We start from the raw sequence: 26307 nt of genomic DNA, 5'->3' as shown, positions 1-26307 counted from the left end.
TATGATTCCAAGTATTTAGCGAGAAAACCACAGGACGGAATAAATGGGCCATCTGGTAGTTTGACATGAGATGAATCAGCGTATTTAAGAGGAACACTGCCGTAAGCTCTTTCTTCGTTGTTCGGTGAGTAAACTGCTGAAATGCCTATTCCCTTTCATCCTCTCTCCTGCGTTTGGCGGACAATCACCCGTACTTGGCCCTCTGCTATCTGGCTCCCTGTGTCGCAATCGGTGCTGGCCACCACCCAAAAGACCAAGTGTACTCGTTACGCCAGTGAAACCACGTCACTTTCCATTCAAGTGAGTTTATCATGGATGGTCATGTTGGTTAGTAGGCATACCGCAAGACGAGCAATCCTTGGAACTGATGTGCCCGAATCCGGTCTGATAAGTCTATGATGCTGCTGCCATAGCCCTTATCGTGGTGTTTTTACAATTACACAAAAGAGGCCGTCAAGGTACCACCCCGAAGCAGGGCTGCCGTCGTGTGTGTTTTGACAGATCTTTTTTTTATCTTTTGATTCGTCTCTCTGTCGTAATGCCTCGGTTGCTACCACGAGCAATCCAGCCTCAGCCCCTGTCATCCTCGACCCGTCATCAGAGAATCTACTCTTCCATCTTGTCGTCATCCTTCTTGTCCTCGTCGTCGTCATCGTCGCCCTCGAGCGCCTTCTTTGCTAACCGCTCCGCCTCCTCGCGCAGGTCCTTGGGCACCTCCTCGTGGCGACCCTTGGTAGGGCCGTCAATGTCGCTGATCCAGCTCATCTCGAGCTCAAATTCCTTGTCCTTGTTGTCGTCGTGGGCGACGTAGATGATGCGGGCGGCCTCCTTGACGGCGTCCTTGAGGGTGAGCCCGCCCTCGGCAAGGTCGAGCTTCTCGAGCTCGGCCTTGGCGGCCTGACGGCCCTTGCCGGTGGCGGCGCCATAGTAGCCCCAGTAGGATCCCGAGGGCTCGATCATGTATAGGAAGGGACCGCCGTGCTTCTTGGAGGTGTCCTTGCCGCCAGCACCGACCTTAGGGCCGGAGCCGACCTCGCCGTCAACGGGGGACTCGGTCGAGGGGTCGAAGCCGCCGACGATAGCGGTGATGCCGAAGGGGCGGACGGAGGAGTAGAGGGTGTAGGCTTGGAGGTAGCCGCCCATGCGAGCTGCGAGGTCGGCGGTGGAGATGGGGGTCTTGAAGGTCTCGCGCCAGCCGCGGGCTTCTTCGCGGGCGCGGTCGACGAAGTGGCGGCCGTCGGGAATCATGCCTGAGTAGACCTTTTGGGTGTGAGTTGAGTGACTAGGAACAAAATCTAATTGTGAAAAGACGGGGCAATTGGGGCTAAATTGCTTAAACACAAACCTGACGGCATCTAGGAGGGAGGGGTATGTGATGGTTGGTTGGGAGAGGGGCCGACTTACAGCACCGAGATGCCTGTCAATGGTGGCGATACGCTTGTTAGCGTTGGGCTTCCATAGCTTCGAGGCGATGACCTTTTCGACGGCGAGAACGACACCGTCCTTGCAGCGAATGCCGATGGATGTGCCGCCGTTCTCGACAGCCTTGACGGCGTACTCGACCTGGAAGTTGCGGCCGTCGGGAGAGAAGATGGAGTTGCTCAGGTCATAACCTGTGCCTATCGACGTCTATCCGAAGGAAGAGGCGGAAGGATCAGCAATTGTCATGGCCTTGGACACGTATTGGGGTGCAGCGGTAGCTCCCAGCAACCCCGGTCGCTGAGAGGTGATGGTTCCCCTCGGGTACCTGGCAAGGGAAAGGCTTACCATTGTGAATTAGAGCTCGGAGTATTGGGGAAACGTGGTTATGTTGTCAAAAGGACGGCGTAGGACGGCCGGCAACGGGAGGGATTCGTGATGGAGTGCAGGTTGGCGGAAAGTGGTTTGGTCGTCGGGAAGCTTTGGTGGTGGATGACGATGGCGGGATGTGGTTTGGGGCCTTGAGATCAGAGCTTCAGGCAACCCGGGAGCTGCGTGTTGCTGCGTGAGGTCGATGGGCGAGGCTGGACGTAGGCATGCCTCAGGCCCTTGGGGAAGAGCTGGGGGTGGACCCAGGGAAGAGGCGTGTACTCAGAAAGGAAGGAGAGCATCAGCCACATCTTTAAATGTGGCTGTGCGAAGATGTGGCTCAACTGTCGATATCTAATCTGTATGGGGCAGCTGACATTCATCATGAAGTTCCATGAAAGCTAACAGGGGTGAAGTTACCCCACCATCCCGCCGTTGCACCTGCAGTGGGCTGCAGCTGCCAGGTGCTGGAGGACTTAAGACGAGGAGAGGCAGTTTGTTGGCAGCCATTTTGCCAATTTACGATGCACTGGGTTATGTTCAACAGTTCTACAGAAACCCTAGGTGAACAAAATATTCGTCTGTTGCTGTTCCTGTCGGAAGTTCCGAAGCTCAACGACTAAATGTTGCCGAAATGTCCCGCCAGGCACTTTGTCACATCTTGAATATCGGTAGCACAAAAATAAATGCTCAAGAGTGCAGGCCCGGACGAGTTTGTCGAAACATGCGTTGGGACTATGGGAGATAGGGTGAGGAGGGCTCGAAGAGGAGCGGTGTAGAATCATCGGATTGGGTCCGGAGAACCGGTCTGGAAGGGAATCAAACTAGGCAAAATGTTGAGGATGGATGGACCCTGTGGTCTTAGATTAGGGATGCTCTTGGGAAGGGCATCACATGCTGCAATGTGTAGAACAGGCCCGAGAGAGAGAGAGAGAGAGAGAGAGAGAGAGAGAGAGAGAACAACAGCATCATCGTTTGCACTCGGACGGAGTAAGACTAGAGAGGGTACCGGACAGAACAGAGTTAACAAGGCGCAGATGACGACTATCTGGGGGGCTCGAGTGTGTCACGGGAAACGCATTTGACACCTCCGTGGTCTTCCAGAAGCCATGTGGACTGATCGTGTCATGGACCTATTGGGCGACATGCGCGGGATCTGGGAGAGAAATATGTTTCAAGTTGACGCTTGCTGCCGGCTGCCCTCCGTCTTTCTGTCAGGGTCGCATCTTCCATGTCAGGCCAGGCACCGAGTTCGCAGAATTGTCGGGTCTGTCGGCCCAGTGGTTTCTCAAGGAAATAGAATATATGAGCCATATTGTGGACGAGACAACCACAAAAGCAAGCAAGGGTCGACTGCAGGTTCAGGCAGAGATTCCGGCCCGACGAAAGGAGCCCGCCTCGGCTAGCGTTGGTCGGTGCCGTGTTGGTGGTGATGAAGTGGTGATGTGTGTGGATGTGACAGATGCACTCCTAGGCAGGCATTTTCCCTCATGCGCATTGCATTTGCTCACAGCCCACAGTGAGGTGCTGGAATGAAATGTTCAGTGCGCCTTTCCACCGGCCGGTAGCGGCAGCAACTCAGTAGTAACTGAACAAGCGACGAACTGTAGCCAGTGAATCTGCGTCACGGTGCCCTGTCCTGCGTCATGGCCTCGCCCGCTAGTTGCCCCTCCTTCCTAATTTCCCCCCGCCAGGTCCTCCCCTCCACCCTCCTTCCTGCCGCCTTCTGCGTCCCCCTCCTTCCTTCCTTGCGAGAAATGAATGTGACTCCTTCCGCCATATATAGCCCAGATTCGCACTCGCCGCACACAACCCGTGCCCTGGTTTTAGCTAAATCTAGTTGTTGTTCTTCTTCCCTTTTCAAAATCACGTCACGACTTGCTGCCTGACATTCAGATCTTTGCACAATCATCTTTCCGACCACTCATCCAGATTCCTCGTCGACGCCGCCGTAACGACCCCCAGAGACAACGGGCCACACGCCACCCCACCACGAACCCATCCGATCCCACTGCATCCGCATTGCATCCACCCTCCAACTCAACCTTGTCACCAACTGCAGCAGTCTTCGTGCCCAAGAAACAAGCCCATCGAACCCGAAGCATCGCTCCTCCCACCATTGCTATTCCTCAGACTGACTGCCTTTGGACATTTCCTCTCTCCATCTCCTCGAGTCTCTCTTGTGTTCTCTTATTTATCGTCTTCGCACAAACAAGCTCTCGAGAGTACATAGAGTAGCCAATATAAGAAACACTCCTGTTTTCTACCGCTGTCCGAGCCTCCGAACCCGATTACCAAACAAGCGCAAAGAAGCAATACCTCCCCAAGACAGCAAAGCAAACCACTCCCTTCTCTGCATCGCAAGGAGATTCACTTCTACAGCAAGCAGGTCTATCGAAACGGCTTTTCTCTCTCATTTGTCTTTTAGGGTTTTCATCTCCCAGTACCCCATCTACCACAAAGGCAAGTCTCTCCTCCCTCCCTCAACTCCCGCGCTCACCGGCCGGCCATTCGGAGCCCCGCCGGGCTTTTGTCGGCGATGGACCGTTGGCCGTATCGCAAATTACACTGCCATGTCCCAACCAGCACGAATAATCACTGACAAGCTTAAAGGACGATGGTTTCCTACGCACCTACAATGCAGGCCCAAGATGACCTTGCAACCCTTTTTTCCCGTAACCTGACCTTCAACCCCGAGGTCCAGAGCCAAGTGCAGCCCCCCAAGCCCGATGAGCAGCTCCATCAGACCTCCGACCCCGCCCCCGCCAATCCCGCATCAACTCCGGCACCCATCATCTACTCCATCACCCAGCACTACACTCACTCCGCACACCTCGCTCGTCAGCAACAAGCCCAGGACGTCCCCGTTCAGCGTCCCTCGTCCGAACCCCCCCAGACCGAGCAGTTGACTCCCGAGATCGTCCTCAGCCAGCACGGCATCAGCCCTTCCGTTCTGTCCCCTTCTCAGATCCAGCTTTTCCGAATCTCCGAAGAGCCCCATCAGCTGCGCCTGATCGAAATCTGGCGTGCCGCGCCGCCCGCCTCGAGCACAGACAACCCATCGCTTGCATGGACTAGCACAACTCTCGAGCAAGAGGAGCAGCTCGCGAAGCTACGGTACGAGCGGATGGAGGCGGAGAAAGAGCAGCAACAGCACCAGCAAAACGCCGTCATGAGCCTTGACGGCACCCAAGTTCAGTCTGACGACAGTCGCTGGCTGGCGAGCTCCATTTCCCATCAAGTCGAGCCCTACATGATGTCCGGCTACGAGGAGATGATGCGCCGCGAGTACGAGCGGGAGCAGGTCGAGGCCCGCTCCAACGACAATTACGCCCACTATGGCTCCGCCGTCGGCGGTTATAAGCCGGCTACTGACCCCGTCTACAAGGGATTCGGCGACGACTGGGCCAAGGAGCAAGCGATCCAGATGCAGATGCAGATGGAGAACCAGTACGGCGCTTTCCAGCACTTTGGTGGCCAGGCCGGCAACATGGAGGCCATGGAGATTTTGTGAAGGAAGCCTTGCGCAAATTTTTTGTTTCCTTTTTTCTATTACTTTCAGCATAGCAGCAGACATCTCTTTCTCTCACGAGTTAGACTGCATGGCAGACACATGGGCGGATACTAAGATGATACTGGATCGCCTCCTTTGGGAAGCATATTTCTTTTGTCAAGAACGTTACGAGTAAGGAACTAGCCAGATACCATTGGGCACGCATGAGGGATGAACAGGACTACGAAGCAGCTACCAAAAAAAAAAAAAAAAAAAACCTCCATATTGGGATATTCGCGCAGGATGAGGTAGTTGGCGAGGGAATATGGGAAGCTGCGGTGATGGTGCATACGACATTCGATGTCTCTTCAGGTATTTCTTCTATTAATTGACCCCTCTCCTCTTTTTAATGCCTCCTTTGTACTTGGCATATCTGGTGTTCTCAACTTGATGTATTGTCTATCTGGTGCGGTATCTCGCAGTCGATGGGCCCTCGGTGGATAGATGACTTTTGTCATTGTGTTCTGGACAGAAAGACTGGTCCCGGTGGCCATGCTTTACCCATGTGTACCCTGAATTTCGTCCTCCGGGAGCAAAAGGGCCGCGTTTGTTTGCGCAGTATCTAGGTGTCCTGAATTATTAACGCGATACTAGCGGTACATGAGTCTATGCTATCATACATGTGTCGGTGTTTCCTCTTCTCCCCGTGTTCCTGTCTGACTTTTGATAGACCCCCTGTTTTGGCCTTCCCTGGTTAGATGAACGACGCCTGTAAACTCCTTGGTATTTGTAGCTTGCCGTTGTTCCTCTCTCTCTCATTATCCTCTCTCTCGCGGCAGCCAGACGGGGTGTCGTCGCCAACATCAGTCATGAAACGACACCTCACGGGCACGCCGGTTGAGCGATTTTCTTTGTGTTGTCGATGTTTGTCGGTATAGATTTGATGGTAATGGGTGTCTGAGAAACAGCCTTAATTGATAAGACAGTCGTGAGTTGGCGACTCCACAGCCCCCGTCCCAGGGATAATCGCAACGGAGGACCGCCGAAGCTGTGAGCTAAGCGGCGTGTTCCTCAAACCCCATTTTTGCGCCGATGCCCGCGCCACCGCCGTTCCGCTACCGCCTGCGGCCCGGATACCCGGGGTGCTCCGCCATCCTTGACGACAGCCACTGCGCCGAATTCATGCCGGCGGGGACGCTGACCTGCCACGTGTTCGGGGGCTGGGTCGGCATCGGGGAGTCTCCTGACGGCAACGCCGGCGGTGGTTGCGACGGCGCCAGGAACTGCGATCCGCGGGTGTAGCGACTGCTCGCCCGCGTCGTGCGGCTGTACCGGTCAAATCTGCTGTTGCGCGGGTTCGTATTGGTGTTAGTGTACGTGTTCATCGTGTGCCTGCTGTCCCGAATGTTGTCGACATGGGTGATGTTGCTGAACCGGCTCGCTCTGTTGTAGTTATTGCTGTTGTTGTTGCTGTTGCCGTCGCCGAGGCCCTGATTGCTTAACCTGCCTGTGCCATCGCAATTTCCAAAACCCCAGGTGGTGGCGGCCGAGTGCGTTGAGTCGCGGCTCGGTAGTCCAAAACCCATGGAGAGAGCCGACATCCGCGGGGAGCACCAGTCCACCATCGGGGCGGAGACGCGCGCGGTCCTCGCCATCGGTGTCATGTGGACGCCGTCATCGAGTTCGATTTCGTGTCCTTCCTGGCCCTACGGAGAGATGAATGTTAGCACTGTCGAATCAAACCCTACCTTTCCTCCTGTGATGAGACAATTCGTGGGCAGAAAGGAAAGAGGGGGGAGGGTTGAACCATATGTACCTCGCGTGGGGAAGGACACAGCCATTTCCCGCCATTGTAGTCTTCGCGCGGTATGACCAGGGACTGTCGATCGCCTTCCGGGTAGTTTCTCCCCTGAGAGGTGTCAAAAGTCTTGCTTAGCCCACTCCGGCGCGTTGCTGCAGACGAGCTGAAGCCGTCTTCGGAACGGTTGACGCGCGACGCCTCCGTCCGAAACTCGGCATTGATCTCGGCCTCGATCTCTTCCAGGGGCGCGTTGTCTGGCACGGGGTGTCGCGGGTGCTGGCGGGGGTCGGATCCATCACTACGGACATAGGTCGGCTTGCCCTGGAAGCGTTCTCGCCAGGCAACGGCGCGGGGAGCCTGGGACGTCATTCCCGTGCGGTACCATATCAGCTGCCACAAGGGGCGTAGGGTGGCGATGGAGGCGGCGGTAATGCCGATGCCGGGCTCGACGGTGCTCCATAGGGCGATGTCGGTGGTGGCCCATAGGAAGTCATCGCCGTCGAGGAGGGTTGGTATGTAAACCGACCGGACGACCGTAGCCGTGGACCCGATGGCGGCGAAGGACAGGATGCCAAAGGCAAGGAGTCTAGTACGTTTGGGTAGTGAGAGCGACCAGACGATGAACAGCGGGAGGATCCCAAAGCCCCAGTCCGCGAGGCAGTTACAGATGGAGGCCGTGTAGGTCATGATGAGAACGACACGGTTGCTGAAACACTTGCCCTCCACGCGGGGCGACTCCTCCCAGAAGGTCGAGACGGGTCGGCACTGAAACATGACCATGAAGAAGTACGTCGAGCCAAAGAGGACGGTGGCGAGCATGAGAAGACGGAGTATCCATACGTGGGTGCGGCGGATGGAGACGCGAAGTAAGAAATAGCCGACGGAGATCTTGAGCAGGCAAGAGCAAATGATGTAGAGGAGTTCGCAGATGTACCAATACTAAGAACAGTGTCAGCGAGTATCAGGTCCGGTTAAACACTTTGAGGTAGTGAGAGAGAGAGAGAGAGAGAGAGAGAGAGCGCTGGTATAGAGGCCATACCATGAGAGCATCGCGATAGTTCTCTGGGCTGAGGTCGACTCTGTGTCGACCGGTACCGTAGCGAACGCCTTGAATCTGAGTGATGAGATAGACGGTAAAAATGAGCTGTTATTGAGGTCAGTCCAACTGTCGGCCCTTAGGTTTCCGGGTGAGTGCGTCATATACCATGAGGCCGATCATCAGCTTATCGTCAACGCCGAGCGAGCGTATGATCCAGCCGCGGCAGTATATGCGCAGGCCGACGGCGATCCAACATAGTACGAAGAAGAGGACCGCCACGGCCAGCACTTGCCCGCTGCGATCCTCCATTATTCAGTAGACGAGAACGGCATCCAAAAGTAATCCTTCAGTTTGTTCGTTGCGTGTTCACCCAGACATCATGACGAGGGTGTAATTGAATCGTCATAGAGGGAAGGGTCGACAGAATGGGATGTGCAGTAATCTTGATCCGGGTTGACGGGACAAGACCGGAGAACAGAGCGGATGACCGGGGAGGATAGACCCGTCAGGGTCTCAGGGGGGGTTACCGGGTATACATAGTATCACCTCACGGACACGGTGGCGCGCTAGGTTTAGGGGTAAGCCTGATATCTCGAAGTACGAGCCAGCATGAGGATAACATAGCGTCCCGAGTTTGTGGCGCCGCGGACCTGGGCCCGACCGTTCGAATATAGATTTCGGTTGTGGGACTAGCCGTCTGTCCAGCTCGATCCAAATACAATCTCTCAACACACTCAAAGCAATTGCGAGAGGTTTGTGGTGGGGGTGGTTCCTGGAAGTTCCGTGACCACGCGGTATTGAGGATGTACTTGAGATGAGCCCAATGGAAGGTGTACATTGGCGAAAACTCTCTCTCGTGTGTGTTTTGTGTCTGGACAGCTCGAGAGCTTGTAAAACCCCAGACAGGGGGACGGCCGACCAAGTGAATAGCAATAGATAGGTACGTGCCTCGCCGACGAGAATGGATCGCAAGGAAGCGAAGGCTGGTGCTCGATCGGGATAGTGTATCCGTCTAGCGGCTCGAATGGCGTCCCCGGCGAACAGACGCTAAAGGCATGGTCCAGAGACGAGGAGGAGCAAACCATCAGGTAGAACAGGGACGCGAAGCTGGAACCGGCTCAGGACCGGGCGGCCATGCGGCTCGAGCGGTGCGTTGCTGTGCGGCGCGCTCGAGCACCCCTCCCATCTTAGCGGGAGATCGAAAGAAGAAGCGCGGCGGGTTAGGACTTGGCTGAAGGCTCTCGTCCCCTTTGGGCATAAGCCCAGGAACAGGTGGGCCTCTTTTTTCCTTTGGTGGTGTTGGCGTCTCTTTGTTTCAGGACAACAGTTGGTAGTTGTGGAGGGAGATCATGCCAGGTACTCGGTTGCAAAGGAGGCAGCCCGTTGAGGTATGACGTTCATGAAGAAAAAGAAATAAAAAGTGGGAGAGGAATCCCTCCGCCGTGATGATGGATGTCACCGTTGGCCGTCAGGATGGATATCTGTCAACCTGCTTGATGTTTGTTTCTGGTGTTAGTCAACGGGACGGCCCTGCGGTAATGACCTGAGGCGCCGTGGAAACTTGAAAACAACCCTACCCAAAACCGGCATGCAGTCAGGCATGGGACGAAATAGAGTTGAAGATGATGAAGGCAAGGGGATCAGGGAATCAGGAGATGCAGGTGAACGTCTCACGCACTTGCGCAGGGCCGTGGACTTTGTTTGACGGGAAGCGGGAAAGCGGGAACCATATTTGGAACTTTTCTCCGACGCTCACAGACGGTAGAGACGAACGGCCTCGGAGAAGGATTGACAGAATGGAGTGCGCCCAGCCCCTCCACGCCCTCCCTGTTGGACAAATTTGGTACACGCGCAGCACAGCGAGACCCTCCGCCGTTGGGAGCCAACATGGTCTTGTCTCGTATTGATTCCTTGTACTCAAAATTTGCATTGATGGATTATCTACGCGCATCGCGAGAAACAAACGCAACTTCAGGGTGCGCGTCATGCAACTCTCGAGTCGCTCATCCGGTCCTCGGGACCAGTCAACTCGTCACGCAACCCCGTCGCAGCAGCGAGGAGACACCGGAACAGTTGGGCGGCTGACTCAATGACGTCCCTCCCCAGTCCGTCTTTCTTTCCTCAACGCTTCTTGTTCTTGCGCTTGTTGGACTTGCCGCCAGTCTGCGCGCCCGTAGCTTTGGCCTTGCCCAGAGAATCAGTCGACTTCTCGAGGAGCTCAAAGTCATCGGCAGCCGAGTCGGAGCTGGGGGTGTGTTGGATTTCGCCATCGTCAGAGTCCAGGTCCTCGGTATCGATCTCCAAGTCAACCTGGTTCTGGCCAAGGGCGCGGCCGACAGTGCGGTTGTAGGCCCAGACGGGGAGACGAACGAGCGCCGTGTCTCGGATAGTGGGTTGAGGCAGTTCGTTGGGCTATTTAGTGTTAGTGGGTGAGTGTCAAGCTTGGCTTGGGAGGTTTTCTCTCTCTCTCTCTCATTTTCCTTTGGAGCACTTACATCAAGAAGGTACTGCTCAGTGTTGCCCTCCGCATCCTGCTCCTCGAGGTAGACATCTCCGACGGAATCGACGACGAGAATCTTGCCGTTCTCGGCCACAACGCGCTTCTTGGAGCCGGTCGGGCCGGCCTGGGCAACGGGAGCCTCGCGGGGGGTGGCGGTGCCGCTGCCGGTGCTGGCGGCGGCGGCAGGCTTGCGTGACCGGCCTCCGCGCTCCTTAGCGGCCTCTCTGCGGGCGACCTGCTCCTGCATACGGCGCTGCTTGCGGTTCATGGGCTGCTGGGGACCCTCCTCGTCGTCGGCGGGCGGGGCGGGGGCGGGCGCCGGGGTCGTGTCGATTCCGGGGATACTGAGGTTGTCACCCCATGCGGCGTTGCGGGCGAACCTGATGTAGCGCTCGACAAAGTCCTTCTGGCGCTTCCAAGACATGTACAGAGCGATGTAGTGGAAAGCTCCGGCGCCAACGAGGAAGACGCCGAAGAGCACGGTGCCCAGGCCGGGGCGGTAGCGGTTGTAGTAGTAGTTGGTGCCCTTCCAAGCCGGGAAGCCGTTCTTCAGGAAGTGGTCGTAGCGGTCGCGGTCCGGGCCGCTCAGGATGTTGCGCACGAGACCCAGACGAGCCTGGCGATCCGAGGCGATCTTGACAGCCGACTTGATCTCCTTCTGGGTAGGGGGCTTCTGGACGTTGACGCCGGGCTCTTTGGTGGCCTTCTTCTTGGCCTTGGTGCGCTCAGCGATGAGCTGCTGGCGGACCTTGTCCGGATGGAGGGTACGAGAGATCTTGCGGTAGGCCTTGGTGATCTCGTCAATGGTGGCCGAGTTCTTGACGCCCAAAAGCTCGTAGAAGGTCAGGTCGGGATTCGCCTCGTGGGCCTTGATCTCGTCGCGAATGCGGAAAATCTCGCGATCTGTGCGTCGCGTTGTTAGCTGGAGTTGCGCAGAGAAGTTGCACGTCTGGCAGGGTGCAGGGCATCGTGCTCACCCTCCTTGCTCCAGGCCGCAGCCAGGGGCGACACGACCAGGAGGCCAACGGACAGGATGCTGCTGAACTTCATGTTTGCGGTGTTGAGCCCAGTCAATCCTTAGGCCAGAGAGGTAGTGTAGACGAGGAGAGGCGGCGCGCAATGGCCGAAGGGTGAGAAGGGAGTGCGTCGGCGTGGGAAGATCAAATCTGGGGATGCCAGGTGTTAGCTTTGAGCTGCGTCTGGCTGGTATGGTATGGTATGGGTAATAGGTATGGGTACAGAGTAATGGGTATGGGTATGGAGCTGCCAGTCAGTGGCCACGTACCTTTCTCAGTCCCTATCTTTTTCTATCCACCAAGGAATTCGAGCAAATGGGCTTTCTCGAATTGACAGTATCCCCGTCCAGTAGGATTCCACCTCGTCTCTGGTGAACAAGAAACGAAAAATTTCTCCCACAAAAATTGCAATTGGGAAATGTGGTCTCTTTGGGGGAGGCTCTGGATGAGGTGGAATTTCCCGTGGACAAGGGAACTTTTTCGCCTCTCTGGCTTCGGCCGGGGGGGGGGGCGCAATGGCCAAAGGGTCGTATCATCTCAGGGGCCCTGGGCCTGCAAGAGAAAAGGGCCCAACTGAAAGCAGAAGGTTCCGGGCAGGGATTCTCGAATCTTGCACTGTCATGAATCGCACCAGACCATGTTGGGTTTAGGCTGATCCAGATCTCTCCCTTAATTGTGCAGGCTTGACATTTGAAACTTATGTAAGCAAATTGTTACTGCTGAGGTAAACATTGCTTGAAGGTGCAACCTCCTGTGGTCTGTCTTTAGTCCTGACAACACCTAGCGAGCTCCAGTGATGATAGTAGTTGTCAAGCCAGGACTCCAGTAACTCCCCTTTGTCCAAGTGGGCATTCTTGTGAAGAGAAAGTACTGGATCATCTTCCATTTCCAGTAGACTGACTTGTCGGTGGGTTGTCATGTTGTGTGACTATTAAAATTGGTGGGGAGCTGGTGAAGAGGTTAACAAACATGCACTACTTTGATCCACGGCAGGAGAAACAACATCTCATAGGGCATGTCCGTTACTTGTCCTTGTCTTTGTTTTCTGACCTTGAACTCGAACTCGAACTTGAACTCAAACCCTAACAGCGACAGGACAGTTACAACTACCAGAACGAGGCTTGCTGAAAAAAACAATGCATCTCTGGTTTCAACTATTCTAATCAAATTAACAAGACTTCCATTGCTGCACTCCTATGCAGTCTCATCAACTGTGATGCCGAGACCACCTGGCATCAAAACACATTCAAACGCCCACCTCCATTTCCGTGAGTCCAATTTCATCCGGAACACCCACCTCCTTCACCCTTGGCTCCGGCTCGATCCGAATCCTAGGGCCGTCAAGAAACAAGTCCAACCCAACACTAGCAACGTGGGACACACGAATTTCATTCACCCTCCGGCCCCGGAGCGAGCTCAGTGCCCCATCTCTACTACTGTCGTTGCTACTGTCGTCGCTACTGCTATTGCTGTTGCTGTTCTTGTCTTTCTCGTAGTTCTTGTTCGCTCATCAGCTGTTCTCGTCGTCGATGCCAGTGCCCGGACGCCACGCTGCGGTTCTCCAACCTGTCGTGAAAGTTGAAGTTGCGGATACCTTTTATGACGTGGGTATTTCCCTGATCAAAAGCATTGGGCGAGAAGTGCCTGCCGATGCTCATGCGGCAGAAGCAGCACTTAAAGTCCTGCGCCCACTTGTCCTTAGTCAGGTAGCGCTCCTCGCCAGCCAGCCGGATCGGGGTGCAGGCCAAGAACAGCTTCAGACATCTACGCCCGACGAACTTGTTGCAGCAGGGGAGCGGCACCGGCTCGTGGTTCGGGTGCTGGTTCCATTCCTCCTGGCACATGGTGCAGGTCGTATCGCCCTTCGCGATGGCCGCCTCGGGTGTTACCACGTACCGCAGCGTCTGTCTATCCGCCTGGTAGTTTCGGAGTTGCATGTCGCTCCACTCGATGAGCCTGTTGCGCTGCATGACATCGTTCATGGAGTTGCTCGCCCTGATCGACTCTCTGTAATTATCCTGCGCCACCACCTGCCCTTCGAGCGGCCACAACCATTCGACCCACCACATACACTCCTGCAGCGCATCTAACGCCGGCAGTTCGGGGTCCAAGGTATGACCGGGCGGGTGAGACGGATGGTTCAGGACATCCGGATTGGGCCAGGGGTTGAGCATGGCGAGCAGCGGGATGGCCAACCACTTCATGAGCTCTTCGTCGAGCCCGGGGTCGAGCGCGAGGAACCGGTATATCCAGTCCAGGAACTCCATGCGCCGATTCAGCGAACTCTCCCAGTCGTCTATACCCATCCAAGGGATCTGTCGATTTCGTCGCCAGTACAACCCGTCCGGATGCTTCTGTGACCGTGCTTCGCCCATCCTGATCAGATTTTCTCGGCATCTTTCGGCCATTTGACGAAGCTTCTGGTACCGCCGATCATGCTCCTTTTCTAAGAAGTTGACAAAAGTCATCTGATGCAGCGGGTAGTCATTTCCTCGTTCGTACTGATCGTAAACTACTTGCGCCCTTCTCGTTGGCTCCCAGTCGTCATCCTCGCCGTAGCCTGGCTGCCACCAAAAGCCAACAACCGAGCCAGCTTGACCAAACTTTGCTTCGAGATCGTCGAGAATGGCTTGTGCCTCGTTCTTTCGTTTGGACCACGACATGTTGACCCGCCACTCCTCCTTGGTCGATTCGCAGTCGCAGTAAGAGGCTGTTACGTGACCAAGGTGCTCGCGCTTCAGTCTGCAAAAAGTCTCTGGCCAGACAGTGCTGATGATGCTTTCCCAGCGAATCGTCCGGGCTTCGATTGACAAGGGCTTCATCAGCATCACTTCAACCAACATGAGCAATTCGCGTAGGTAGCACTCCCTGTATTGTTCGAAAGCGTGCTGCCTCTCATTGTCCGCCGTTTCCGTATCCCATGGGATTGCCAGCTTTCTGTTGAAGGTTGATACCATAGAGCCTTGAAATGAGGTGTGGTTATCCATAGCCCCGAGACAGTAACAGCATGGCAAGTTGAAAATTTGAACCCGGACTCCCACGCAGTCTCTCGCTGAGCAGTCTTTGGAGTAGACATGGGCGCATCTCAACCAGTTGTAAACCCAGTGTATTTGCAGGCTCTCGTTGGAATTGTCGTCTGGGCTCTCTTCGTTCTCTCGGTAAATATTCGTGTCTTGTGTGACCAAATGGTGGCCAGGTACATCGGTTCTCGGGCAGGGGTGCTGGCAGGTCCCCAGCTGGGGAAGCTGGCTTGTCGGCGTGTGATCGGGCGCCTTGGGGCAAAGATACTTGCGCCAAAGTTTGATACACATTCTTGGTGTGTAGATGGGTGGAAGAGGCCGTATGCTTTTTTTAGCTGTGGTTGAAACGAGAATTGGTGAAGCGATTGCGGCGTTGTGACGGTCATACGGTGAAGTCACAAATGACGATGGGAGTTGTCCGTCTAACATTGGATGTAGACATGCGGGGCGCGGTGACATTTATCATGATAGGTTCTTCCAGGTGTTGAAATGAGAAAAAAAATTGAGTCCTTCCCTTCGTCCGCTTGATCTTTCAAAGAGAACAAGCAGGATTGTGCTGGTGGGCCTTTGCTTTGAGGCTTTGGCGACATAGAACCGGTGCCAGCTCAACAGGAGAGATAGACAGCCGTGGCTTTGTGGGCCGCACTCGGAACTTGAATCGAGAGCTTGATTCTTTGAAATTCAATCACGGGGTTTTCCCAAAACGTGTCGGATGCGGCGAAACAGGAGCCATTGATGATATTGACAGCCTGCTTGAGGGGGAAGGGGCTGAGTCCCGTTTAGTCAATCGAGTCCTCGGTATTTTAAGCCCCTACCTAGCACTTCGTGCTACACCTTTTCATCTTCCAAGCATCAATTTGAATGGTCCCTCTGGGAGAGTAACTTTGGCCCTTTGCAAGTATGAGAATGACACGTTTCCTTTTGTTCAGGTAGTACATATTCATTGTTTTGATGCGTAGGGGTGACTACTTTCGTCAAATCCCTATGCTGCGCCGTTTATCAATGGCTGTCCATGTTTATTCATAGACTCCGTAACCCTATCTTGGTGCTTCTTTTCCAAATACGAAGTCCCCCCCCTCTCCTCCTTCACCACCACCAGTTGTGACCCGGATCCTCTCTACTTTGGTCACCCAAAGACCCGTCTCGCCACAGCTTCGGCCGTCTCGCGGCCAGAAAGACAATTTCAGAAGACCATTGGTGCGATTAAGGCAGTCTTGGGAAAATGGTGGGTGATGAGGTCTGTCGAGAACCATGAACTCATGTCCCGAACCCGGCAGTTATCCTCGGGTGCACGGTCTGGTGGGACTGTTGCGTCCCTGGCAGCCTGCGGTGCCTGAACGAGCCCTCCTCTACAGCGAAAAGCATGTACCTCAATGCAGCCATAAACTTGTATATCTCACGTGCCCGCCCAGCTGAACATGTTGGCGTTGCCGTCCACGGGGTATCGGAAATGTTTTCGCGGCTGTATTGGCGTTGCAGAGGTAGTTCGATGATACAGAATACCGGTATCCGTTTCACGCTCCAGTCCGCTGGCTCGAAGATTCAGTCGACAACACGAGACCTTTTCAGTTATCCCGGTTGTCAACGGACGGAGTCTAGGATTTTCCAAATAGGAAGTCTAGCTGTGTTGTCTAGCCATTATGCGCATGAAGTACTTGCCTGGCGATCCGTGTCCAGATTTCAGTTAGCCACAGACTGCGTCTGGTCCCAGGCATTGTAGTGGCATCATTGATGATTTGTAGTACAAAAGATCTTCATAGGCCCTAGCGATGATATTTTTGGTCTTGTGTCTCTATTAAGTAAACCATGCTCAATCATCCTATTGAGTAATCTCATAATAGCGGTGGGGGGGAGGAATAATATGAGAAGGTCCAACCAGCATTGGCTTTTCCAACGATGCGCAGGGAAGCTTTGTTTTCTTGTCGACCTGGGATGTTCGGACGCCTGTACGGCGACTCGGACCGATGCGGCCCCACAACGGACACCGAATCCGACTTTTGCTACGGACCCACTTCGGCGACGAGTCGGATTTCACTACTCCGTACCACCTAGGCACCTGCGCACCTAAAAATTGGCCCACTCCTTGCGTCAGCAAGTCATTTGCTTTCTCATTAGGATATTATAATGCAAATCAGTAGGTAAGAAAATAAATCATAACTCTACTAGCTAAAGTTTATTCAAGTCCATGGTTATCGAATGATGTATTAGCTTGAGCTCCAGGACTTAGGCTCTCTTCTCTAGGTGGACAGACACCTCGTGTAACTCGAGGTTTAGGCAACCTTAGAATCACTGAACAACGCCTTTATACTAACCCAAGTTCTTTGTTTACCTCGATTAGTGCCTGGCAATGCTTGCCCTAACTTCGACTATCCAAGCACCCAAGGACCTCTGCCACCTTCTGCTACCAGCTTAAATTTTCACACAATTTCCCACTCTAACTTGCAGTAACACTTACTAAAAAACCACTATAGCTCGATCTGAACATTTGTGCCCCCAGCGTTCAGACATATACAATAAGCTAGGTACCCTGACACTCAACAGGGTGCCGCAAACCAACAAACCACAACTTCCACAACTTCCACAAACGACACCCAGAGCAGCGGCAGCCATGCCTAAGTTCCCCACCCCTTCGCGCTGCCGCCGCAACCTTCACCATGCCGGCCTTCGCCTCCGGCCCCTCTTCGACGTCTTGGACAACAGCTACTTCTTGAAGTGGGCCATTGAGATCCACCAGAAACCATTCCCCCCTCCTGGGGTGCCGTACTTGGATGACCAGCAAGGCTGGGAGGACTACCTCAGCTTCGACGTGCGCACTCAGGAGGAGTTGGATACAGAGGAACCAACCCCCAGCCCGGAACAACAGGACGGCCCTCGCAATGGCATCGAAGTTGTTGCTACTGCTGCAGCTGCAGATGATCTTCTCGACTATGAGATTGGCCCACTGGCTATCTGTAACCCTGACCGCCCGTCTGTTCTCCAGGGAGAACCGCAAGCGTCACTTTCTCCAACCGAGGCCTTTCTTTTCCCTCCATATGGGTCCCTGACTGTCTGCAACCCGGACTCAGATGAGGCCCTCCCAGAAGAGCAGGAAGGTGTCTCTGAAACCCCGCAGAAGTATGTTCTCTCACAAGCGCCTGCCTCACCTGCTTCGCCTCCCTACCAATCATTTGGTCTTGAGGATGGCTGCGAACGTGCCCCTTCTGGTGACTCCAGCGACGTTTACCAGGAGGAGCACATCTTCTTTTGGTCACCCGAGACTGCTCAAGCCGTCCCGCTTCTCCCTGTGCACCAACCTAGACTGGTCACTGTTCCCTCACCCCCTGCACCTCCCTACCGAACCCTGCTCAGCCAAAACCCACGTAGGCGTGGCGTTATCTTTCCCTTCCTCTAATTCTTGCATCGCCGCCCATGGAAGAGTGCTTGATATAAGCCAAATATTGAACGACGATTCGGCACGGCTTCTGAAAAGGAGAGGGAAGAGCAAGAACACCATCCTAATCACCAGAATGCGCGGAACGCGTCTGGAAATACTCAGACAAGTGGGTTATTGGTGAACTGATCGAGCCGACAGCTGTTACCGCAAGTTGTGAGGAGGTCGCGTAAATCAGAGAGATGGGAATCCGCAGTCATTAAATAGGATCAATACAGAAAATCTAGAATATTCCCACTGCCTTTGAGGGCTAATGCTTCTTTCTATATCTCGACTCAAATCAGGTCTTTGTTCCCTGTCCCAGGCCCGGTACGCCAACAATGAATCTTTCTTTGTACCACGCAGGGGATCTATTAGACACCTTTCTTTTTCTTTCCTCTTCTGTTACTTGGCCATTCCAGAATCGCCGGCGGCGGCCTTCTTCTTCAGGGCCTCGTGGTTCCTGCACCACTCTTCCCAGGCCTTCTTCATCTCCTCCTGCACAGCCGAGCCGGCCTCGATGATCCCGACGACGGCGTCGACGACGGACCGGTCGCCCTTGCCGGCATGGAAGACGCTCGACGCCGCAATCAGGCACGCCGGCACGGCCGCCTTGGCGTGCGCCTTGGTCTCGCCGGCCTTGAGCTCCTCATACACGGCCCGCAGCACCGCGAGCGCCAACGCCTCGTCAGCCTTGCTCTCCTTGCCGACGGCCCCTGATCTCGCCTTGCGCAGCCTCTTCTGATAGTCCTTGATCAGCTCGAAAGCCCGGTCCGAGAGCGTCTTGATGGTCGACGTGCGGACGAGCTCCAGCAGTGGCTGCAGGATGGCGAGCGCCGTTGGGTTCGCCGCCTCGTTTCGCACGTAGATCTCGAGCAGGTCCAAAACGCGTCGCTTGAAGTTGACGACCGACTCCTTGGCGGCCTTGCGCTCCTTCTTCTTGCTCGGCGCCGCCTTGGCGCGCTGCTTGAACACCTCGGCTAGCTTGTTGTCGAGCTCCAGCATGTCTGAGTCGCTCATGTCCGAGTCGTCGTCCGAGGACTCGGCCTCCTGGTCTTTGTCGAGGCGGTGGCTGTTGAGGATCTTGCTGAGGGCGTCGTCGAGGGCCTCAAGGTTCTTGCCCGCTTCGGGGTCGGCCTCCTCGTCGTCGTCATTGGATCCAGATTCCTCGTTCTCATCTTCATCCTCTTCGTCCTCGCCGTCGCCGGCATCGAGGGCGACGAATTCAACATCTGAGTCCACCTCAACATCGGAGCCGAGCGAGTCGTCCGAATCATCTTCGCCGTCCTCTTCCAAGTCTTCAACATCCATATCGTCGGCATTGACGTCATCGAACAGCGACTGCTGTCCCTTGGCACTTTCATCGGCCGCGAGAACGTCAAGCAGCAGCTCCAAGGCCTTGGGGGAGACGCGAGCGGTAAAGTTTCCAAACACCCGTTGCGAAACCTCTCGCAAGAGCGACGACTGCTGGGAAACGAGAGCGAGAAGAATTTCGACCAGGAACTCGGCGGCACCCTCCTCGTCCGTCTGCAGACGAGTCTGGTACTCCTTCAGGTCGCTCAGGAGCTGGAACGCGTCCGGCTCCTCGTTGTAAAGCTGAAAAATAGCGATGGAATGGAGGAGAGCCAAGCCTTGTGCGATCTTGACCTCGTCCGAGGCATTCTCCCCCGCGGAGGCGCTTTTCTTCAGGAGTTTCTCCAAGCGCTTGCGCGCTGAGTTGACTTCTTTCTTCATCTCGCCTTCCATACGGATGTACTCGGGGTTGATGGATAGAACCGCGGTGCAGAGATAGTTCGAATCCTCGGCCTTTCGTGAGAGCTTGGCGAATGCGGACTGGAGACGGCTTCTGCTAAGTTCCGTCACTAGTGAGTTTGCGTTCTCCGGGATCCATATGGGCTTGGCGTATGCGAGCGACGTCAGCTCCAGGAGCGCGGTTTCCGGTGCCGAGGTGGCCAGACGGAAGATGTATTCGATGTAGACGCGGAGGTCGAGCTTGACGACGTTGATGTCCTTTCTGTGACATTGTGAGTTCCAAGCCACAAACACACTTTCAGGGGGGTATGGGGCGGGCATACGATGTGGTAGAGGTCTTCATGACAGGCCCGCTCAGAACCTGGATGATATCCTCGCCCGTCTCAGCCTTCACATGTTGAAGAATCTTATCGACCGTCTTGCTCTTGGTCATGACGTCGAAGCGGTACAGGCCGTTGTTGTTGATCAGGTTGTCGAGGATGATACCTGTGGCCTCGGGGTGCGCGGCGGACGTCTCCTCGATAACCTTGCAGGTCTTGAGGGCGGCGCGGTGTAGGAAGCGGTCCTCCTGCGCGGCTTGGTTGATGAGGCAGGTCATCAGGTTTCTGCTGAACAAAACGTCAAGGAGGTCGTCGATGTCGGCATAGCTCTGGAGCATCTTCTGGAAGACCAGGAATCCTCTAAATTTCTGTCCCTCGGTGGCGGTCTTTGCAAAGAAGTTGTCTGCGATCTTCAATTAGCTTGGTGGCCGGAGAGTCTTGCAACCGTATTGGCTCACCATCAACAACGCGCTTCCAGAACGCCCTGAATTCGTCGACATGCTCAGGCCCCCTACGCAGGAAGTGGCGCACAATGAGGTCCCAGACAAAGTGGAGCTGCGGCGTCCAATTGGCCTGTTTGTTCTTGCTGAAGCCGCCTCTTCTTTGGTGCTGCTGCTGCTGCTGTTGCTTCTCCACATCGTCCTGACCACTTTCCTTCAGGATACCCGCCAGCTCGCCCAGATTTCTAGATGCCAAGGGATGGTGATGTTTCGCGTGGTCGCCGCTGCTCAGATCGGGACACTGCTCGAAGGCGACGAGCCAGATGCCGACGCCCTCGGGGGTCTTGGCCCAGCCCAATTCGACGAGCTGCTGCAGGACCATCTCAACGCGGTTCCGGTCGAGCTGGGCCAGCGCCTGGGCGACGACCCACCCGCACTGCGGCCGCAGCCAGACCTTTTTGTTTCCCAGCTTCACAAGCAGCCTCAGCACCTCGTTCCACCTCTCGGGGCCCTCTTCGGGGATGAAAAGGATCCTCGCGCGCACGAAGCACTCGAGGCCGAACAGCTGGCCAAACCACAGATCCCGCTCCTCTTGACCCGGCATGTTACCGCCGACGTGCGTCCTCTCCATGAGCATCCCCAGAACGTTTTCGAAGGTCAAGCCGGGGTACTTGTCGCGGCTTAGGTTCTTCGGGGGGCCGAGAAGCTGGCTAAGAATCTCGGTCAGGACGACACTGTATCCCAGCCTCGAGGCGGCTCTCCCGCTCGCAAGGCCGCGAAACAAGCGCCAGTCGAGATGGCGCTGCAGCACGGCCTCTGGTACGCCCTCGCCGTCGAGGAGGCTGGAGATGATGGCAGCGGCGGCCTCGAGGCGGTCGGACTCGTTCTCGCTACTGAGGAGGTCGTACAGCTTCGCCTCGCGCACGCGGTCCTTGCCGGTGGAGTTCTCGACGAAGAGCTTCTTCTCCTGGAGCATCTTGGGCAGCCTGGGGCCGTTCTTCGTGGCGGCATTGCCGCCATCGGAGGCATCGTTGGGGTCGGGGGTGTTGCTGCCATCGGCCGAGGTGGCGTTGTGGGAGTTCTTTGCGCGCTTGTTGGAATCGGCGGCCTTGAGGGCCTCTCTCTCGGCGCGCTTGCGCTTTGCGCTCGCCGTCTTGGTCATTGTCTCGTGGAGGTGGGTGAGTTGTCTTTTGCTTCGATTTCAGTTTGTGATAGTCGCTTCGCAATGGTAACCGGGGTTGTCGTGTGAGAAAATACCAATGGTTGCTTTCTCCGTCTTTTCTTTTCCTATGTATTCTTGTTTCCCCTCAACCGTCGCAAACGCTCTGATCGCTGGTCGCTAGGGTCCCGACCAAAAAGTTTGGAGGGCGAAAAGGTTCTGCCAGGATTGACCGCCTGCGGCCACCAGCGGCAGCACAGATTACCTCATCTCACCTCACCCACGCCCCGCCGTTGGTGGGGGGTCCCTGCACGGATCCACTTCTACCCGTCACTGATCCATTGCTTATTTTGTCGGAAAGTTAAACCTGTACTTCATGAAGAGGGTCTATTCCGTAACTTCGGAAAGTACTTCTCTATCTCGTTCCTCGAACCTCGATCGTCTGTTCTGCCTCCTCCCGTCTGTGCCCTCCCGCCAGAGTTCATCTCCAATCCCAATCCTGGTTTTCAGAATCCCCCGATTTCCCACACGCCTTTCTCAGGATTCTCTCTGTCGTATTCTGAGCGAACTGGTCTTCCTTCATATTACCCTCGGCTTAAATTCGCGACTAGGTATGAAGTACAACCATCCTCGGCCTCTCCTCCTATCGCGGACCACCCGATAGTGTTGAATCTGTCAGCCTGCATGACGCCAATTTCGCAAATCAGCACGTTAACTAACCACGGCAGGCAATACCTCACTGTGCCACACACGATTCCATATGTGCCTCGCAGACATGGGGCCCGATGCATGGGACGGGAAGGGACCATAATTGGGAAGCATCTCCGGCGCCGTCGCTCACTAATCGCCTAGATTTTCAATACGAATTTTTCTTCGCCCGACGCTGGCTGCAATGAGCCACTCACGACACCAATCGCACAACGAGCCTCGTCGGTAATGCCTTGTCAGCAGGCTATCATGGTACAGTCAAGACTCGAGAGGGCTCCTGATGTACCGCGTGCCAGGACAGAGCTTCAGACCGTTCGACGCTCACCGCGAGGTCCGTATCGTATGTCTGCTGACGCCGGCAACGTCAGGCTGAATACGAGCTTCGCGGCACACGCGGCCTTCGTTATCAAGCCTCTCTTCTCGTCTCTGTTCTCTCCACGCGCCGAAGTCCCGAGTGGGACAAGCAACTTCGAAGAAAATAGCAACTCGCCAAGGCCAACGGCCGCCATTAGAGACAACGATGTTCTTCAGAAAAATAAACAAAATAAAAACTTCTGTTGGAAATGGTCGATTCACACCGCGTATTCCCTGGAGCCGTTTGCAAACCATCTCTGTTTGCTCGCTCTACCACCCGTTTCTTTTCTCAAACCGATCCCACCGAACTTGCCAAACCTCTCGTTCGTCCTGCCCAGCCCATACAGACAAAGGCAAACACTCCTCTCCTGACCTGGAATCCGAGACCCTGCAGGTGCGTGTATTTTGTGCTTGTGGGTCGGTCATGGACATGGACAATCAAAGCATAACAGGGGGGTGAGGGGACCGGAAATCCTGCCATGCATGATTGTAATATTTCGTTCCGGGGCATCATCGTCCACCCATCTTTTCCTCGAGTCCACTGACATCTGTTAGTCATTTATATACTAACACCTCTCACTGCGTCTTGCTGCTTCATTTGGCGCGATCTTTCTCCTTCGTCTGATTTCCGGCAGCAGCGCCGTGTCTTGTCGAGCTCTCACATCCGTCCCATTCTTCAGCAGCCGCGATATATATACCAACAGCTTTACGTCTGCGTCAGCAACCATGTTTTGACTGCTCCCTCGCCGTGATCGCCTCATTCTACTTTGTTTAATGTCATCTGTATTTAGTATCGCTTTGCCTGATCGTCGAAAACGCTTCCATCTTCACCCACCTTCATTCAAGAATCGCCAGGTCTTTCTTTCGCGTAAACTTACATCCAACGTCAAGCAACGACACAGCACCTACATACAGCACCAGACCACCGAAACACCAAAGTCTGATATCACGGGAAAATGTCGCTGGCAGCCGTCCTCTTCCCACCAAAACGCCGTAGGCCGCTCTGGTTCTACATCGTGCCGCCCGTCCTCACCGTCCTCCTCCTGGCCCACCTCCACTCCTTCAATGTTCTCTCGACCCTCATCCCCTACAACGCCAGCTCGGCATACCGTAACCACAACCACAAACACCCCTCGGCGGCTTCTCACCTGAAGTCTAAGCCCGTTCAAGACTTCTGGAAGTCCCTCCAGATCGCCCTCCACGCTGCCGAGCCCTCCCTCTCCTCCCCGCTCCGCCTAACCATTGGACCTCCGCTTTCCGAAGGCGAGCTCGACTCGAGTCCTTCTTCGACCACCATCACAAACTCCACGCCGCGGCGGAATCTCATCGACATCGACGATGCTTCCCTCGAGTCCCTCGCCGCGCGCCACGCCTCCTTCGTGGCCTCCATCAAGTCCACCTTGTCCGCGAAGCTCCCCGTCTGGGAGGGCACTCGCGGGGTCGTATTGACCGCCGGCGGCGGCTACCTCGGCACCGCCATGACCTCGATCCTGATGCTCCGCCGCTCCGGTTCCCAGCTCCCTGTCCACCTCTTCCTCGACACCCGCGCCGAGCGGGCAGCCGCCGCCAACGTCTGCGACGACGTCCTCCCGCGGATGGCAGTGGAGTGTCTCGTCGTGGAGGACCTCCTCACCTCCAGCAGCACCAACGCCACCATACGACACTACCAGTACAAGGTACTTTCGATCCTGCTGTCCCCCTTCCAGCAGACCCTCTACCTCGATTCCGACGCCTGGCCCGTCCACGACCCGGAGCCCCTTTTCACGTCTGAGCCCTTCGTCTCCCACGGCCTCGTCACCTGGCCCGACTTTTGGCTTGAGACGGCGTCGCCCAACTACTACCGCATCGCAAACTCCTCCTTCGCGCCGCCGCGGCCTCTCACCCGGCGCAGCTCCGAGTCCGGCATCCTGCTGTACGACAAGGCGACGCATGCCGACGACCTCCTCCTGGCGACATACTACAACTGGTTCGGCCCAGACTGCTTCTACCCCTTACTCTCGCAGGGCGCCCCCGGCGAGGGCGACAAGGAGACCTTCCTCCACGCCGCCCTCGTGCTGTCCCAGCCCTTCTGGGACGTGCGCACCCCCGTCACCGTCCTCGGCCGCTGGATCAACAATACCTTCGAGACGGCCACCATGCGCCAGGCCGACCCGGCCGAGGACTTTGCTCTCTTCAACGCTACAGCGTTCCACGACCACGCCCGCGAGGACCCGGATGAGTCAAAGCGCAGGGCCGCCAAGACCTTCTTCATCCACCACAACCTCTTCAAGCTCGACGTCTCCTCGGTCGGCGCCACCTCGGACCCCATGTTCCGGCTCGACTCCGAGGGAAGACCCGGCCGGCTGTGGGGCCCCGGCGGAGGCGGCGCCCTGATCGAGGACAGCGGGTTCGACGTCGAGCGGCGCATGTGGGACGTTGTGCTGGCGGCCAGGGGCTGCGGCGCGGCGTCTCAGGCGTCGGACGACGGCTGCGCGCGGCTCGTACGCTGGTACGAGGCCGTCTTCGGTGAAGCGCCGCCCCTGGGCTCCGCGTCCGCGGTTTGGGGTTGAGGAGAGTCTACTCTAGGGTAAGCTCAGGGGGGGAACGACGATGAATTTCATCTCGAACTCCCGAGGAGAGGGGCGTGGCAGCCGCCATATGGCCTGGAACGATGATGCCTATCTCGTCGACTAATACGGCATTGCACAAAACCCACACCAGAGGCTACCCAAGGAACGGGCGCTAGCAGGCCTTGGGCGCGATTGATACCCGTGAAGGAATAGAAAGACAAGGCGGCGTCGTGCTGCGATCTGCCTAGCCCAGGGGAGAGATGGAAAGAGGGAGAGTGAGTGTGAATCCGGAGGGCGCCCCTGACAAGTTGCCATTCCTTGATGTTACCATCACACCGTTTGCCACCCACCCCTCTGACTCTCTTTTCTTTGTCTCTCCCCTATCGTGGGGGAATGCTTGATGTTTCATCTCTGACGGGCGCTTGGCCATTCATCTCCCTCTTAACGAGACCGCTCCGTCGGATTACTCGACTCGTCCTCAACCGGCGCACCAAGCGTTTAGGCGGATCCGCCACAGGCGCGTGTCAAGGCGACCGCACCGTCGTCGGCGCCGGCGCCGCGACCAGCGAGGGAAAACCCGTTAGCCACGAAAAAAAGCCTTTGGCCGTTCCGGGGCCGTGAAAAAAGATTTCGAAACCAACAAAGGAAAAAAACCCCTCCCCACGGGCGAATAAAAGGGGTAAGAGGGCAGCAAGCGTTCTCTAAAGGGCTACCGCCACAAGACTCCACACACGCGCGGCGTTCACGTCGAAAAAGGGGTATGCATACTTGCCGCGCCCGACAACGGGCGGAGGAATGCCACGGGGAATTAGACCCGGCGCCACCCAGAGGCTATACCGAGACGGACGCCGGGCTCGGCCGGTCGGCGGTCTGAGATATGACGGCCGCCCTTCGCCCGATCTGGCCGTTGCCCGTTGTCCGCTGGCCGGTTCCGCGTCTGGGTGTGCTCGAGGTCTTAG

The 26307-nt window shown here is 56.0% G+C and overlaps 8 protein-coding genes across 8 annotated transcripts; 3 read left to right on the top strand and 5 right to left on the bottom strand.

Moving 5' to 3' along the window:
* Nucleotides 1–96: 96 nt before the first annotated feature.
* Nucleotides 97–2026, bottom strand: CDEST_09606 (Putative proteasome alpha-subunit domain, proteasome, subunit alpha/beta, nucleophile aminohydrolase). Its single transcript, XM_062925765.1, has 3 exons — nt 1768–2026; nt 1405–1629; nt 97–1260 (listed from the first exon to the last, which is right to left on the bottom strand). Exons 1-3 carry the CDS (start codon nt 1768–1770, stop codon nt 607–609), a joined length of 882 nt encoding a protein of 293 aa, XP_062781816.1. The 5' UTR covers nt 1771–2026; the 3' UTR covers nt 97–606.
* A 1517-nt stretch (nt 2027–3543) lies between these two features.
* CDEST_09605 (uncharacterized protein) lies at nt 3544–6394 on the top strand. Its single transcript, XM_062925764.1, has 2 exons — nt 3544–4251; nt 4402–6394. Exon 2 carries the CDS (start codon nt 4406–4408, stop codon nt 5300–5302), a length of 897 nt encoding a protein of 298 aa, XP_062781815.1. The 5' UTR covers nt 3544–4251; nt 4402–4405; the 3' UTR covers nt 5303–6394.
* Nucleotides 6395–6396: 2 nt separating this feature from the next.
* Nucleotides 6397–8637, bottom strand: CDEST_09604 (uncharacterized protein; the record flags this gene model as incomplete). The annotated part of the gene is made up of 4 exons (XM_062925763.1): nt 8287–8637; nt 8122–8226; nt 7098–8021; nt 6397–6987 (listed from the first exon to the last, which is right to left on the bottom strand). Exons 1-4 carry the CDS (start codon nt 8428–8430, stop codon nt 6397–6399), a joined length of 1764 nt encoding a protein of 587 aa, XP_062781814.1. The 5' UTR covers nt 8431–8637.
* A 1312-nt stretch (nt 8638–9949) lies between these two features.
* CDEST_09603 (Putative DnaJ domain, Chaperone J-domain superfamily) lies at nt 9950–12118 on the bottom strand. The gene is made up of 4 exons (XM_062925762.1): nt 11907–12118; nt 11599–11787; nt 10617–11524; nt 9950–10533 (listed from the first exon to the last, which is right to left on the bottom strand). Exons 2-4 carry the CDS (start codon nt 11669–11671, stop codon nt 10243–10245), a joined length of 1272 nt encoding a protein of 423 aa, XP_062781813.1. The 5' UTR covers nt 11672–11787; nt 11907–12118; the 3' UTR covers nt 9950–10242.
* Nucleotides 12119–13100: 982 nt separating this feature from the next.
* Nucleotides 13101–14594, bottom strand: CDEST_09602 (uncharacterized protein; the record flags this gene model as incomplete). The annotated part of the gene is made up of 1 exon (XM_062925761.1): nt 13101–14594. The coding sequence occupies one exon, from the start codon at nt 14592–14594 to the stop codon at nt 13101–13103; it is 1494 nt and encodes a 497-aa protein (XP_062781812.1).
* A 2671-nt stretch (nt 14595–17265) lies between these two features.
* On the top strand, nt 17266–18048 carry CDEST_09601 (uncharacterized protein; the record flags this gene model as incomplete). Its single annotated transcript, XM_062925760.1, has 1 exon — nt 17266–18048. The coding sequence occupies one exon, from the start codon at nt 17266–17268 to the stop codon at nt 18046–18048; it is 783 nt and encodes a 260-aa protein (XP_062781811.1).
* A 255-nt stretch (nt 18049–18303) lies between these two features.
* Nucleotides 18304–21889, bottom strand: CDEST_09600 (Putative DNA polymerase V/Myb-binding protein 1A). Its single transcript, XM_062925759.1, has 3 exons — nt 20597–21889; nt 20142–20541; nt 18304–20080 (listed from the first exon to the last, which is right to left on the bottom strand). The coding sequence occupies exons 1-3, from the start codon at nt 21738–21740 to the stop codon at nt 18472–18474; spliced, it is 3153 nt and encodes a 1050-aa protein (XP_062781810.1). The 5' UTR covers nt 21741–21889; the 3' UTR covers nt 18304–18471.
* Nucleotides 21890–23436: 1547 nt separating this feature from the next.
* Nucleotides 23437–25349, top strand: CDEST_09599 (Putative alpha-mannosyltransferase, nucleotide-diphospho-sugar transferase). The gene has a single exon (XM_062925758.1). It carries the CDS (start codon nt 23756–23758, stop codon nt 25346–25348), a length of 1593 nt encoding a protein of 530 aa, XP_062781809.1. The 5' UTR covers nt 23437–23755; the 3' UTR covers nt 25349.
* Nucleotides 25350–26307: the final 958 nt, after the last annotated feature.

The sequence above is a fragment of the Colletotrichum destructivum genome, chromosome 6 (genome assembly GCF_034447905.1).
Source record: "Colletotrichum destructivum chromosome 6, complete sequence".
NCBI lineage: Eukaryota > Fungi > Ascomycota > Sordariomycetes > Glomerellales > Glomerellaceae > Colletotrichum > Colletotrichum destructivum.
Note: the sequence above shows the minus strand (reverse complement) of the source record. Positions and strands in the feature narration are given on the sequence as shown.

Bases quoted from the DNA above. Each gene is read 5' to 3' on its own strand.
- CDEST_09606 (XM_062925765.1), bottom strand. The intron at 1,261-1,404 runs GTAAGTCGGCCC...CACACCCAAAAG, and splicing joins TTGACAGGCATCTCGGTGCT to GTCTACTCAGGCATGATTCC.
- CDEST_09605 (XM_062925764.1), top strand. From the start codon at position 4,406: ATGGTTTCCTACGCACCTACAATGCAGGCCCAAGATGACCTTGCAACC.
- CDEST_09603 (XM_062925762.1), bottom strand. From the start codon at position 11,671: ATGAAGTTCAGCAGCATCCTGTCCGTTGGCCTCCTGGTCGTGTCGCCC. The intron at 11,525-11,598 runs GTGAGCACGATG...CGCGACGCACAG, and splicing joins TGCGGCCTGGAGCAAGGAGG to ATCGCGAGATTTTCCGCATT. The intron at 10,534-10,616 runs GTAAGTGCTCCA...AACACTAAATAG, and splicing joins CTGAGCAGTACCTTCTTGAT to CCCAACGAACTGCCTCAACC.
- CDEST_09600 (XM_062925759.1), bottom strand. From the start codon at position 21,740: ATGACCAAGACGGCGAGCGCAAAGCGCAAGCGCGCCGAGAGAGAGGCC. The intron at 20,542-20,596 runs GTGAGCCAATAC...TGAAGATCGCAG, and splicing joins CTGGAAGCGCGTTGTTGATG to ACAACTTCTTTGCAAAGACC. The intron at 20,081-20,141 runs GTATGCCCGCCC...ACAATGTCACAG, and splicing joins ATGAAGACCTCTACCACATC to AAAGGACATCAACGTCGTCA.
- CDEST_09599 (XM_062925758.1), top strand. From the start codon at position 23,756: ATGTCGCTGGCAGCCGTCCTCTTCCCACCAAAACGCCGTAGGCCGCTC.